The following is a 15,556-nucleotide window of genomic DNA, read 5'->3' on the forward strand; positions in this document are numbered from 1 at the left end:
GATTTCTAACCTTTTAACTTAAAATGTTTTTAATTTATCTAATTTTCCTGCCCTATAAGAGATTTCCGCACCCTGTTGGTTCACCTGCTGAGTTGCTTTTGTGTATGATAAATTTTTCAGAGTTTATACAAAGTACTTAATATATATTTCAAGTTAGTATTTTAGTGGAAAACAGTCATTCCATCTTTGGATGGAGTATGTGGACTATTGAGGTTTAAGACAGGAAATGTTTTTGGCTCAATTTTTATTTATTACCCTTGATGTTTGAAGTATTCATTGATGACCAGTAAGCTGTAGCTCAGTCCTGAATGCAGACTGCAAAGAGGTTTGAAATTCCATGGTGATTTAAAAATAGCAAAACCACATGCTAAAATTAGAATTTATATTTAGATAATATATTGTCTTTCACTCACCCTGCAGAATTTTATTTTTGAGGCTGTACATTGTGTGGCTCTCTGGTTCTCATTTTAGAAACACAAGGAACTCACTGGAAAGCCAGACCTTATTAATACAAACATAGTCTGGGTAAACATGCTGGAGTTGCTATGCAGAATAGGTGCAGGACATTCCTTATCAACGCTACATTGAGTCACTTTAATAACAAACACTGAATTTTGCCTTGTGGAAGTGGTATTTTGAAATGCTCTAACAAAATTTCGCAAAGCATTTTGGGATATGTAGTTTAGCATCGTAAAGGAAGACCACCAAAAATATGTAGTAAGGCTGGTCAGCCTGCTTCAAGGAAGGTTGCCAAGTATGTACCGAGCTTTTCTAGTGTTCCTTGTTCCCCTGTTTACCATTTTACTTAGTGTAGGATAGTGCACAATTTGTTTGTTGACAATGCTAAAAGCTCTGGAGAGGTACTGAATGGTAGAAAGTAAGATTTCCAAAATTTCTTAAGTTTTAGGGTGATACTCTTGAACTGTGGGATGTATTTCTGAGCAAAAATTTATCTTCTATCCTTGATAATTTTTGCCTGATTTCTTCCTTTAGACATAACCTTAATGATAACCTTGATAGGGGATATGTCTCCCTTGGAATGCCAAGCAGAGATCATTTTGTGCTTTGGGGTCATGGTTATAAATAATGCTACTTATTATGTACTCCAAACTCATTCATCAAAAATTCAGTGAGCACCTACTCTGGTCCAACATTTGATACAGGCATCAGAGATAGAGCAGGAACTAAGCTAAGTCCCTATCCTCATGGAACTTAAATCCCCAGCATAGGGAGACCTAGGAAGGAAGTGGTGCTGCCTTTAGTTTGAATAATAGGTTAAAATTGAATATTTAGAGAAAACCAACCTGTGATTTGACTAGATGTCAGACTCCAATTGAGTGGTGCCAGATTATGCTCTTCTTTTAGGATAGTCATAAGTCAAAGGAAAGTCTAGAGAAAATCTTGAAATTCAGATGTTTTGGAGCCAGGCGTGGCAGCACATGCCTGTAATGCCAGCACTTGGAAGGTGGAGGCAGGAGGGTTGTGCGTTCAAGGTTTTCCTTGGATGCATGAGGAGTTGGAGGCTACTTGAGACCCTGTCTTAAAAGAACTGATCACCACCATCAGCAAAAAGAAAGGAAAGAGAGAAAGAAAATGAAAGGAAAGTATTAGGAATAAACTCCATATCCTGATCCTGGTTTTTCTCTTTATACCATGTCTTTCCAGCAGTGTTTCTTTTCCACCTCTCCCATTTACCTTGGTTCCCCTACAGTGTAACATATGTGTTCTTAAAAATCACTGATCTTTGGAAAATACCACAATATGGGGAAATCAAAGGGATTAGGTTACATCATATGAAAACTTCATCAGTGACGTAAAAAACGATTTTGTGGGGACCTAATGAAAGAAGTGGCTTAGTTTTATTTGATTTTATGTGTATGTGTGTATTGCCTGCATGTAGGTAAGTGCACCCGTGTCGTACAATGCCCTCAAAAGATAGAAGAGGCTGTCGGATCCCCTGGAACTGGAGTTATGGACAGCTGTTATCTGCTGTGTGGGTGCTGGGATTCGAACCTGGGCCTTCTGCAAGAACAGTCAGTGTTTTTAACCGCTGAGCCATCTCTCCAGCCCCACATCTTTTTATTTTATGTGTATGAGTGTATTGCCTGCATGTATGTAAGTGCACCCGTGTCATGCAGCACTCTTGGAGGTCAGAAGAGGGCATTGGAGTCTTCTGGAACTGGAGTTCCAAACAGCTGTTAGCCCCCATGTGGGTGCTGGGATCTGAACCCAAGTCCTTTGCAAGAGCAGCTGGTGCTCTTAGCCTCTGAGTCATCTCCAACCCCTAGTTTTACACATCTTAAATAGCTAAGAAATACATAAATATTGCAGTCAGCATGGTGCTTTGCCCTGAAAAAGACCTGAAAGTTTCTTACTTGATTGGACATCAGAAGTTTGCAGCTATGAGTCATGATGAAGTGGAAGTTGGAAGGTTGTCTGAAATTGGAAGGAAAGTTGAAGCAAACACCAGATGTGGGTTAATGTAGCTCATAGCACACAGGGAAGTGAGATATCCAGTCCACGTTTGAGGTGTGTGCCTGTGTTTAATGTATCTTGTTTCAGCTAAACGTAATTTCCCACATTTATCTAATATGTCTAACAAATAAATGATACATAAGCAAACACAAAACTTACATTATGTTTAAATTGGTCCCTGAAATACCAATGACACTAGAATAAATTCTCATTTGGGTAGCAAATGCTATAGTAGAATGAAGTATACATTATTTTGCTGTGGTCATTAACTAGACTCTTACTTTCTCCCTACCTTTATCATTCTCACTGTCATAATGTACAAATACACTTTTATTTTTAGAAATACTGATAGGAACATCTGTCACCCAGATAATTAGACATTTATTATGTATTGCCTTTTTCCATGATGCTTGTCTTGGACAGGGAGGGGGGTTGAAGCCATGGATTCTGCCTTTGTATAGTTTTAATGTGAAGACCTAAGCACAGACATTTGAAGTATGAGGAAAGTTCTTTAATAGATTGCAGAATTATAATATTAGTACTAATTAGGCAGGATAAAATAGTTACTGTGGGCCAGGTGTGGTGGTGCGCACCTTTACTCCCAGCACTTGGGAGGCAGAGGCAGGCAGATCTTTGTGAGTTCGAGGACAGCCTGGTCTACATAGTGAGTTCCAGGACAGCTGGGGCTACAAGGATACCCTGTCTCAAAAAGACAAAAAAAATAGTTACTATGATTCAGCTTCTTAGAAGATATGAATTTTGGGACTGAAGAGATGGCTCAGAAGTTAAGAACACTTGCTACACTTATAAAGTATCTGGGTTTGGTTCCCAGCATGTACATGGAGGTACACCATCTCAGTCATCTTCAACTCCAGTTCCAGGAGATCCCATGCCCTCTTCTGGCCTCCATAGGCACGAGACATGCATGTGGTACACATATAAACAGCCAGGCAAAAGACTCATATACCTAAAAAATAAAAATCATTTAAAAAAATGAGTTTGATCTAGATGTATAAAATTGTGAACATGGATTAGAGAAGTAGTCCCAGAAGATAAAAACTCTGGCAGTTAAAATGGTTTTACCATCCTTTCAGCACTAGGCAAAAGAATAAAAATGTTCCTTCCAGGTTCTTGCAACTAAAAGCAACATTGAAACCTCGTAAGACTATATGAGCAGAAACAGGAAGACTCAGAAAAGTAAATAGTAGCAGCAAGATTGGAGATGAAGACCAGATTTGAGTACCATCAAACGAGAAGTGTATTTATCATTTTTGCCTAGAGTAAAGCACAGCCTAAAAACAGGTATGAACACCAGTTACAGAGAAAACTCCAGAAGGTGATGGAAACTGCTTCTACCCAGAGACAGTGTAGAACTCTCCCATGACATCAGTTTTATTCTTCATTTTCTTTTGCTTTAGTCCCCAAATGATCTGATAGTGGCAAACAGAAGCTGCAGTGGGTGTCAGTGTGAGCTGAAACTCTGGAAGAGTGCTCCTTTCTTCTAATCCACTGGTTCCGATTAGAGCCCACTCACAGAAGTGCATGACTGAGTAACTGCAGGCACAGCTTTCTGATGGAGGACTGAAAATAGGAGCTAGCTACAAGTAATTAGGAGGTACCAAAGAACTGGATATGGTACAGACCTATAGTCCTAGCCCTCAGGAGTCTGAGACAGGGAGATTGCAAGTTCAAGGTCAGCCTGGACTATATAGCCAGATCCTGTCAAAAACAACAAAATTAATGTAGTAAAAGAAGAGGAAAAGGAAATGTTAGCAGTGGTACTAGGGGAATCAAAGAGGAGACATCAGGAAAAATGGCCCCATAAATTTGCTTATGAGCAAACTCTTGAGAGAAAAGGGTCCAATTCTAATCAACATACCAAAGACTTTGAGAACTGAAATAAAAATCACCACCCAGAACTCAGGTTGACTGTTAAGTAGTGCACGTGTGGAACAGATCCGAAAACACTGTAAATGTTATTTTTTTAAGTTTGTATTTTTCTGGTTCTGGGGTTTGAATCCAGGGCCTTGTGCGTGCTAAGCATGCACTGTACCACAGAGCTACAACCCCTGTTTTACAACAGAAGTTTTAACAATTGAAGTAGTACTGACACCACAGAAAGGTAGACCTCACACATCAATCCTAATGAAGTCGGATGCCCGCCGAAACTCAAAATACCAGCCTGAGTATGCAGTGTAGTGTTTTAGTATGTGTTTAGCCTGTGTTTTAGAAGGCGGTGGGGAGGATGAAGGGAAGGAAAAAGAATATCATAACTTTCCATAGGATTTAAACAAGACCCATCGAATCATAACATAGTGGTCAGTGCCTGCGAAGTCAAAAGTTGCATGGGAAAAGCAATGAAGAAATGTCAATGCTAAGATGGCATCAGTATTAGAATTCTAAAGCAAAGACTTTAACTATTGCATAAGAGTTTCAACAGGTAAGTAGTGATGAACACTTTTGAAATGATGGAAAAACAGGAAAGCTCAGCAGAGAAATAGAAGATCCAAATAGCTATATTAGAAAAAAAAAATTCCTCGCTAGATGAGCTCAGTTGCAGAGTGGACTGGACATGGCAGTGAACTTGGTGATAGATGAATAGAAACTACCCAATATAAAGAAGAACAAAAAAGACTGGGGGAAACAAAGAACAGAAGTTCAGGGCCCTGTAATAAATTCTTAGCCTTCATATCATTGTAGCCCCAGAGAAGAGGACAAACACGGGGCTGAAAGAATATTTGAAAACATAGTGTCTAAATAATTTTACATAATTTGAAAATTCACAGTTTCAAAAGTTCATTGAGAGCTGGGATTATAGCTCAGTGATAGAACACTTACTTACCAAGTGCAAGGCCCTGAATTCACTCTTAGACATAGCATAATCAGTTGTTACAAAGACAAAAATTATCTTAAGATTAGCCAAAGAAAAACAATTTGTATGGGAAAGTTGTTTAGATGACGTATTTCTCATTAGAAACCATGGAGGCCAGAAGCAGTAGGGCAGTATGTTTGAAATGCTAAAAGAATTATTGTGTTAGATCCAAGAAAAATATTTTCAGGGGTTAAGATGAAAGATATCCACAAACGAGTAAGAGAATTCATTGCCATCAGCTCTGCTCTGAGAATTGCTAAAGAAAGCTATTCTGAGAGAAGAGAAATGATAAGTGAAGGAAACTTGGAACGTAAAGAATGAAGGAACAGCCACAAAAATGCTAGATAGACTCACTCTCTTCTTGAATTCCTTGAAATATATTTTACAGATGAAAATAGAAATTACAGGATTGTCTGGGAAGGTTTTCCTAGTATATAAGAGAAGTACAGTAGGGCGGGCCTTAGCTCCCCTCAAAATGATAAAATTTCAGTGCTAAGTCTGTACATTGAAATTCTTGACCAATAACTGTGAGAATAAATGTCAAGATTATAATGGGTAAAGCTAAAAATGCTCTCATAACTGAAAAGAGGGATGGAAATGGGAAGAAGGGACAGACAGAAAACAAATAATAAAATTAGTTGAGCCAATCCAAATGTATTGATAACCACTTTAAATATAAATGATCTAAATATATATAGACCAATGGACAAAACCATAAACTTTCAGAATAGGTATTTTTAAAGTGAGGCATCTATTACTTCCTATATGATGCATGTGGGTTAAAAGTAGAAAATGGCAGTCACACATGGTGGCTCACTCCTGTAATCCATGCACTTGGGAGGCAGGGACATGTAGAATCATGGGTTCTAGGCCACCCAAGAAGAAAAGGAACAAAAATATGAGAATGCCAAAGGTACACCAGATAAATATAGTGGACATGTTAATAACAGAAAAATTAGACTTTAGAGCAAAGAAAATGACTAGAGATAAAGAGGAATATTATATAATGATAGAAGACCTAATAACCTAAATGTGTATATGCCTAGCAACAGCTTCAAATTCCCAGAAGAAAAAACTGGCAGAGTTGAAAAGAGAGATAATCCACAATTATACTTGGCAACTATAACATTCCTTTCACAGTAATTGAGAGAGATAGTAGACATAAAAACAGCAAAGATATAAAGGAACTGACAACCACCTGGTTCTGGTTGATAGTTATAGACCACCCAACAATGGTACTATTCACATTCTTTTCAAGTACATGTTGAACATTCAACAAGATAGATAATATTTTGGGTCATAAAACAAACTAATGAACTTAAAAGAACTGAAGCCATAAAATTACATTCTTTTAAAAATTACTCTTTAACCATAAAGCTAAAAATGAAGTAAAGATAACAAAACATGGCTTATACCAGAGGTTCTATTCACCATGAACATACAAAGTCAATGAAATGCCCAAGCAGCATCGAACTATTATACAATCACCGTGATGGTAAAATGTGCCAGTCAATATGGCAAGTAGGTACTAAATACTCATGCTGTCAGAAGCAGTAAGAAAGGGTTTTTGTTGTTGTTTTTAAAGAGCAAAGTAGGATTATGTAGGTAAAACAATGCTTTGAGAACGGTTGGCAGTATTAAATGTTTTTAGTAGAAAAAAGGGTGTCAAGTCAATAATCTGTCCACCTTAAAAATGGAAAAAAGAGCAAAATAAAACCAAAGTAAGCAGAGGAAGGAGGTAGGAAACCGAAAGGCTAAACTATGGGATTGAAAACGGAGTAATACAAAAAATCAGTGAAGTCAATATTTGACTATTTAAAAAGCAATAAAATTGGTAAGCCTTTAGCAAGGCTTGGAAGCTTAAAAACAATACAAATCAAAACAAATGATCGATCTCCACAATGCTAGATGGCCATGAACTTTAAAATGATAAGGGAATACAATATATTTGAAAACTTAGGGATAATGAACCAATTCCTTAATAAACACATACTTTGAAACTCAATTTGAAATTTATAGAATCTAAATATTCTAGTAATATCTATATAAAGACTTCCATATAAAGCTGCAGTAATCAAGACAGGATATAAGGCAAAATGACAGACTCCTAGACCATGGAGGAAAATATGAAAATAGACTCACCCTAGTCATGGCTGTAGTTCCAGTCCTTGGGAGGCTGAGGGAGGAGGATTGGTGTGAATTCTAGGCCAGCCTGGGCTACATACTAAGTTTGAAGCCAGCTTGGGCTATGTCAAACCCTGTTTCAAAAACCAAAAAAGCCTCTGCTGCCATGTGCATATGAGGGAACTCCCATAAGCCAACACTCTTCAGGGACAAGGATATTTTCACTTTGTGTGACAGGAACCTGCAGCCTAAAAATGAGAAACTGGACAGGTTTGAGTTGGGCATCTCAAAGTAGGAAGCTGAAGTCAGACTTCAAGATGCAGTTGCAGGAGCTACATGTCACAACCTCCAAGGAAATTAAAGTTTGTGGTCAGAATGTTACCACAATAGTTTTGTTCCAATTCCTTAACTCAAATCTTTTCAGAAAAATCAAGTCCAGCTAATATATGAATTAGCAATAAAGTTCAGTGGGAAACATGCAGTCTTTATTGCTCAGAGGAAAATTCTCCCTAAGCCAACTCATAGAAAGCCTTACTAAAAATAAACTAGCATCACAGAAACCACACCCTGAATGTTGTGCATATGATTCTTGATTCTTGATGACTTGATCTTCCTGAGTGAAAGTGTGAGCAAGAGTATCCATGTGAAACTGGATGACAGTGGCTCATAAAGGCTCATTGAGACAAAGCCCAGAACAAGGTGGAACATAAGGCTAAATCATTTCCTGTTGTCTCTCTCAATGTTGTTCATTTAGAATTCCCAGTTTCAGAAAAACTCAACCTTTCCCTTGCTGCCCACCGGGTCCCATGGAGGCAGAGCCTTGGGTGCATTCAGGATTCTACTTCACCCATGATCCAGCACCGTGGCCAAGGAAGGCATGGCTGCTGGAGGTGTAACACCCAAAGAAGTGCTGAAGACCACCCTCATCTGCTACGGCCTACTACATATATGGAATTCGCCAAGCTGCCAAAGCCTTAAACAAGCATCAAGGCCATCTTTGTTTGCTTGCATCCAATTGTGATGAGCCTCTGTATGTCAAATTGGTGGAAACTCTTTGTTCTGAGCACCGAATCGAGCTAATTAAGATTGACAAGAAACTAGGGAAATGGGCAGGCTTCTGCAAAATTGAGAGGGGAAACGTGGTTGGCTGCAGTTGTGTAGTAGTTAAAGACTATGGAAAAGGATCTCAGGCCAAGGATGTCATGGAAGAGTACTTTAAATGCAAGAAATGAACAAATGAAAAATGTGACTCATTAAAGAAAAGGAAACAAAAATCAAGTATGGCCTTATTTTTTAATTTTTTTGACCAGGCTTAATTTTATTTTTCATACATAAAAACTGTGTGCAGGCTAGGGAGTTAGCTTGGCCTGTAAAGTGCTTGCCATGCAAGTATAAGGACCCTAGTTCAATTTCTAGAACATAAAAAAGCTGAGCATGATGGCACACACTTGTAATCCAGTTGTAATAGTCTCACACTCTACCCTAGGCTGGCCTCAAACTCACAGTAGTCCTTCTATGTACATAAAGACTATCAAACAGTGACATGTGTATAATCCCAGCATCTGAGAGCTGAACTAGGAGATCATGAGTTTACCTGCAGTGTGGGTTATGTAAAGTAGTTCAATATAATGAGACCCCTGGGGGGGGGAGAGAGAGAGAGGGTGGAAGCTGGAGAAGGAGAAAAAGAGAAAGAAAGAGCGAGAGAGAGAGAGAGAGAGAGAGAGAGAGAGAGAGAGAGAGAGAACGAATCTCAATAGTGATAGTCAACTTAAAAATAATACTTGAGGACCATAAATGATACGAGGCTGACAAATCAGCATGTGAAATATGTTTAACATCGTTTGCATCTGGGAGGTGCAAATTAAAACTATAACAAGATTCTACCCCATAACTCTTCATGACTAACCTGCAAAATAAGACTGTATCAAATGCTGGCAAGGATATGGAGCAGCTGGAACTCTAATGTGTGATTTGTGGCAATGTAAAGAGATACTGCCATGTGGAAAAGGTAGACAGCTTCTTATAAAGAGAATTATATGCTCACCATGTGACCCACAAGTCTTTTTTTTGTTTTTGAGGCAAGGTCTTATATGACCCAAGCTAGCCTCAAACTCCACAGTGATCCTCCTGAGTTCTGGAGTTAGTCATGTGCCACCACATCCTACTGAAATGAGTTTCTTTGTATTCTCTTCCATTGTTCTAGGTGTCTGCCATTTTGCCTTTCTACCCTGTTTTTACAGCAACCTATACATGGCTTTTTGTGGCACATGAATTCAAAAAAAGAAGCAAACATCTTTCAGTGACTGAATGAATAAACAAGCTTCCACACCATGAAAAATTGTTCAGCAATATAAAAGAGATAACCTACTGATGCACCCAACAATTTGCATGAACTGAGGCAATTATGGGGCTTTTTGAAGAAGCCAGGCTCAGGCTCTCTAGTGTATGATTCCATTTATATGAGGTGCCCCCCCATATTTTTATTGCATTTATTGTTTCTGTGCGTGGGCATGTGTGCCACAGTGCACATGTGATCATGAAAAGATAACCTGTGGGAGTTGGTTCTCTCTTTCCACCATGTGGGTTATGGTGATTGAACTCCAGTCATCAGGTTGGCAGCAGGCATCTTTACCCACCAAGCCATCTTGCCAGCCCTATATGATAGTGTTGAAAATGAAACTGTAATATTGAAGAATAGAGCAGTAGTTGTGGCTGCTATGAGAATGGTGTGACTACAAAGAATTAGCAGGAGGGAGTCACAGGGGATTAGCATGACTGTTTTATAGTTTGGTGTGATGGGTATTATATGTTGAAAATCATAGAACTGTACCCCATCCCTAGTCACATGTATAATGCAATATTTTAAAGTAAGATTTAAAGAAAATCAACCTTTCTTAATGACAAAAAGATAAAATTGTGCTTCAAGGGTGAGTCTTTTCCAATAATATAGTATATATGGCGTTGTGGAACAAAAGGTACTCCTTTTTTGCTGATGAATTGAGTGAAGCATTGAGATCATCATCAGATATTTTCCAAAGCTGCCCCACTGAAAACAAGGCATACCTCAAAGGATGTTTCATGGATGGAATAAAGTTGGACTACACAGTGTCAGGTCACTCATAGAACTTCTAAACATTCAGATTAAGAATGAAAAACCTTAAACTGGGCAATATTTTCAATAGGAAAGTCTGGATTTGGGGGTCAGTGTGGTTTTTGACAACCATAATGTGCAAGAAGCTTTGCATTCTTGTATGCGGTCTAGACATCTATTTGCTTATTTTTACCTCTTCTCTAATTTATTGAAACAGGGCATGGGTAGCATCATAGGCAGCAAAGGAGTCTACATCCTGATTTGTTTATATTGCAGTAGCCAGCATTCTGAAACCCCTTTCAAACATCCCTTCCCATTGGTTAAGGGTGATCATTTAAAAACAAACAGACCACAGAAAAGAGCACAGTTTCTAAATTTTTGTAATAATAATTGAAAATGTAAATTAGTTTCAATCAGGTTGCTTTTGTTCTCCTGGTTTAAAATTACCAGTTAAGGTTATTTTACATTCACAAATGTTAAACAGTGTATCTGAGCAAGGTGAAATAGATTACAGTGGAGTCATATTGGTGGGTGGGAACTCCTACCGGCTTGCAAATGACTGAAGGTTCAAAGTGCTGCCAACAGTTTCTGCTGAAGGCCCTGCCCACCTATGCTAGCTCTAAAGAGGAACAGTATTCCAATAAAGATGTTTTCTTTCCTATTTTATTTTATGGTTGTGATTGTACACCATTTCATATTAGGCTTAGCAAACGAACATCCTAACATCAGCTGATGATATATCAGTTTACCATTCCCATTTCCTTACAAACTGGCCTATCTAGGGAGCATTCTCAGTATACTCCATGTCATTTATTTTTTTTCCTTTGGGTCTTTTGGTGGCTGGGTGTCATGTCTAACTTGCTATGTAGTGAAGGATGACCTTTAACTTCTGATTTTTCTGCCTCCACCTCCTAGATGCTGGGATTGTAGACATATGTCACTACACCCAGCTCCACTCTGTGGTATTTATACTAACATTCAAAAAGTGTTTGAGAGATTGGACATGGTGTCACACACTTGTAATGTCACATTTGGGATACTGAGGCAAGAAGTTCCTGAGTTTGAGGCCAGCCAGGGTTATAATCAAGACACTGACTCATAACACAAAACAAGAGAAAGAAAAAAGGGAGGGGTATTGGAGCTTTTTCTGGGTAAGATCCCAGACCTTATCCAGAGACATCTCTGGAGTATTTTGCACTTTTATCTGTTTTATTTACAGTGCTGCTCTATGAAAGTGCATCAGCAAAAATGGGGGAGGTGCTTAAAAATGTTTAATTGCCATTTACCTGGACAAATGACATTCACAGTTGAGGACCCATATTTTTAATCAACTGTTTTGACTTCTTATCCCTGTAAACTGTGTTCTTTTAAGGACTGAACACAGTCCGTTAGGCACACTATGCGCCTGCTATACTACTGAGCTCGCTCCTAGCCCCTTTTAAATTGTTAGCAGCAACATTTGACTTTGCTGCTTTATTTTTAGCATTGTAATAGTATTTATTGAATAGCTACTATATGCCAGTGCTATATTTTGAGGGAGCAAGGCCTGTTACTTTTTCCTACTTGACTGGAAGAAAAATTGCTGAACAGAGACATGTCCTAAGACAGAACAAAGAAAGATGAAGACATGAGTTATGTGTCTTGGAATAATCAAATGCCACAGTGTATATATTCAAAATGGTAGTGATGAATTCAAAAAACTTTCAAGTGAGATAGATGGGTGGGGAAAATTATTTGAGAAAGACAGACCTTCTAGGGCTCATGAGGAAGCCCTTTTCTTATAGTCATCAAGGATTGTGGAACAGTTACAGCCAAGAAGAATGCAGAAGAGAGAAGAGACTCCTCATGGCAATGTAGCCTACCAATCAAATATGTAGCAGCAGAGCATAGGCTTAGGAAGTAGGGAAAAGTTAGTAATTGCTTCTTTTTTTTTCTTCTTAGTAGTTGTTTCTTGAACTTTCTAAATAAACCTCACATAGTATGTTAAAGTGTTATATGTGAGACAGAAAATTTAACAGTGGAATGGCTTCTCAATTTATTAAAGCTGGAATTAGCCAGTCACAGGAACTTGGGAAGAATTTTTAAAAGGGAAGGGAGAGTGTTATTGATACTTTATCAAAAGGCTTCCTGTGCTGTAAGACCCAGAGGCTGGAGAGGTGGCTTACAGGTTCAGAGTACTTGCTGTTCTTCCAGAGGACCAGGGTTCAGTTCCCAGCACCCACATGGTGGCTAACAACCATCTGTAACTCTAGTTCCAGGGGATCCAATATCTTCTTCGAGGCTCCACGGGTTTGCATGCATTTAGCACACTTACATGAGAGCAAAACACTTGTACACATAAAATAAAAATAAATGAACCATTTGTAGGTGTGGGGCATATGCCTTTAGTTCCAGCACTCTGGAGGCAGAGGCAGGTGGATCTCTGTGAGATGGAGGCCAGCCTGATCTCCATAGAGAGTTCCAGGCCAGCAGGAGCTACAGAGAGACCCTGTCTCAAAAAGACGAACAACAAAACAACAAGAAGAACAAAAACCCATACCCAGAATCATTAAAATTGTCACAGAACTATAAAAATAAGCATGCATCTCTGTGAGTTCAAGGCCAATCTGGTCTCTATAGCGAACCCAGGGCAGCTATGACTACAGGAAGACTCTGTCTCAAAGAAAAGACAAAAAAAAAAAGACAAATCAATCAATCACAATTTTTTAAAGGCCCAGAGTGGGAAGATATAGAACCTGGGCAAGATTTTGTTTTATTTTCTTATTTTTCCTAATGTAATCTCTTAAGTATCTGCGTATGGAGGTCAGAGGACAACTTTGCATCCTCCATGAGAACCTAGGATCAAAGTCAGGTCACAGGCTTACACAACAAGCACTTTTACCTGCTGAACCATCTCTCTGACCCATGTTTTTATTTTTACTTTTATAATTTTTTTAAAAGATTTTATTTTTATGTGTATGAATGTTTTTGTGTGCATTGTGTACATGCCTGATGCCCATGGAGGCCAGAAGAGGGCATCAGATCCCTTGGAACTGGAGTTGCTGACAGGTGTTAGCCACCATGTGGGTGCTGGGACTGAACCTGGGTCCTTTGGAAGTCCAGTAAGTACTATTAACAGCTGAGCCATTTCTTAAGTCCTCGTGTTTTGTTTTTTAATACAGTTGTATGTATTTGTATCCCTGGCTGGTCTTGAGCTTGCTCTCCTCCTGGGATTACAGTCATGCACCACCATAGGCAGCTACAGAGGCAGAATTTTTAGAGGTGCTTTTCAGAATGAAGGTAAATAGAAATTATAAAATTAAAGTGGCAGAATTAGAGATTGGGTCTCCAGTGCAGCAACTGTGCACATTAGAAAACTTGTCTATTTTGTTTGATCAATTTCTCATTGCAGCCTCTCTCTCTCTAGCCCCAAGCCAGTGTCCTTTTCTGTGTTCTGATAATTCAACTTCATTGACCTATGCTAGGCTGTGCTCTGAATATGACATCTTCACAGCCTAACTACTTGGGGGAGGTACCCAAGGTGTGTGAATAGATGACTTGTGGCAACAAAACAAGTATTTCATGTAGGAAACTAGTCACGAAAGAACCAGTTAACACAAAGAATGACATTGAAAATGAATGGAAGAAAAGTAGTATTAGAAGATCAAGGGGCTTGAACACTGAAATCCTGGCATCAGAATTTGAGTGTGCCACTTACTAGTGTAAGGCAGGTCCCATAACCTCTTTGAGTCTCAGCTTTCTTATTATAAAATAAAGATAACCAGACTATCTAGTGCGTGTTGGAGACTAAATACAACAAAGAAGAAGATTCTGAAAACTAGAAAATATTAGGTGGATATTAATCTGTCATTGTAAGCTTGATTGAGTCCTTCTTTTAGCATGACTTAAAGCATAGAAGGTATTTGGTCACTCTGTTGGTTTTAAATTATATGCATATGCGGACTTTATCTTATTTAACATAGACCCACATTTTGTGCCAGGATATGAGATATTATTTGACTGTAAAATTATCCACCTGTCTTTATCTGGCTATCAATAGTCATTCTCATTTTGGGTCTTTCTAAGATTATCAAACTGGCATTATCAGTCTTCACTGGTCATATCTGGGATTATGAACAAATGGTTTTACCTTGATGAGGTCTGAAAAATAAAGAAAATAATCTGAGTTATATCCTAGATCTCAGAGTTGTTATGACAGTTGAATGCTTTGTAAAGTTCTTACAGTCTTTTTGCCTCCTCTTCCACAATGATCCTTGGGCCTTGGGAAGCAAAAGTTTGATATAGTTGTCCTATTTAGGGATAAGCAGTTTACAGCCTCTTGTTCTCTGCATGTTGGCCAGTTGTGGTTCTCTCTGTTAATCACCATCTGCTGTATAAAGGAATCTTCTCTGCTGAGAGCTGAGAGATGCATTAATCTATGGATATAACAATAAGTCGTTAGAAATCATTTTAATACTATATCTGTTTAGCAGAATAGTTACGTTAGGCTTTCTCCCATGGCCTGTTGACTGTCTAAGGCTCCTAGGCCTGATATCAATGTCAGGAATAGTCTCCATCCTATAAAGCTTAAATCCAATTAGAAAGTACTTTGTTACTCCTATAGTATTGTACAAATATTACACAAGTAAGCATATCTTCCAGGCCAGTTGTTATAGCTCCCAGGATTCACAGATGGATATGGTTGACATAGACAAGTGCCACACAAGCTCAAGCCAGACAAAAAATTCCAACATAGACTTGGGGAAGTGGGTAAAAAACTCCAGCCCTATCTGAGGAACTATTGGCAATCGGTGACTGCTGGGAAGAGGAGATTCTGTCTCATTTAAGGGTGAGACTCTTAGTAGGTTGACCAGGCTCAGTGGATGGACCCATACTGAAGGGCATTTGGGAACACAAACCTGACTCTATAAACCGATATAGATATAGATATAAATATATGTACATATAAATAAAACATACATATAAATTAAAGGAAGGAAGGAGAAAAAGAAATA

General features: G+C 38.6%; 1 protein-coding gene and 1 pseudogene across 4 annotated transcripts in view; both read left to right on the forward strand.

Annotated features, from left to right (window-relative positions):
* Pola1 (DNA polymerase alpha 1, catalytic subunit) overlaps positions 1 to 15,556 on the forward strand; it is a 336,580-nt gene that overhangs the window by 226,859 nt on the left and 94,165 nt on the right. Inside the window, exon 36 of one of the 4 annotated variants that reach the window (XM_029558442.1) lies at positions 8,226 to 8,459. The exons of the other annotated variants lie outside the window; for them this stretch is intronic. Coding sequence (XP_029414302.1) covers positions 8,226 to 8,324 — 99 coding nt within the window. The 3' untranslated portion in view covers positions 8,325 to 8,459. Of the gene's footprint in view, positions 1 to 8,225; positions 8,460 to 15,556 lie in introns of those variants that run through there. 4 annotated transcript variants of the gene reach the window in all.
* Positions 8,331 to 8,732, forward strand: LOC103725378 (annotated as a pseudogene).

This window comes from Nannospalax galili, unplaced genomic scaffold, assembly GCF_000622305.1.
Source record: "Nannospalax galili isolate Female #2095 unplaced genomic scaffold, S.galili_v1.0 scaffold7, whole genome shotgun sequence".
NCBI classification, from domain to species: Eukaryota; Metazoa; Chordata; class Mammalia; order Rodentia; family Spalacidae; genus Nannospalax; species Nannospalax galili.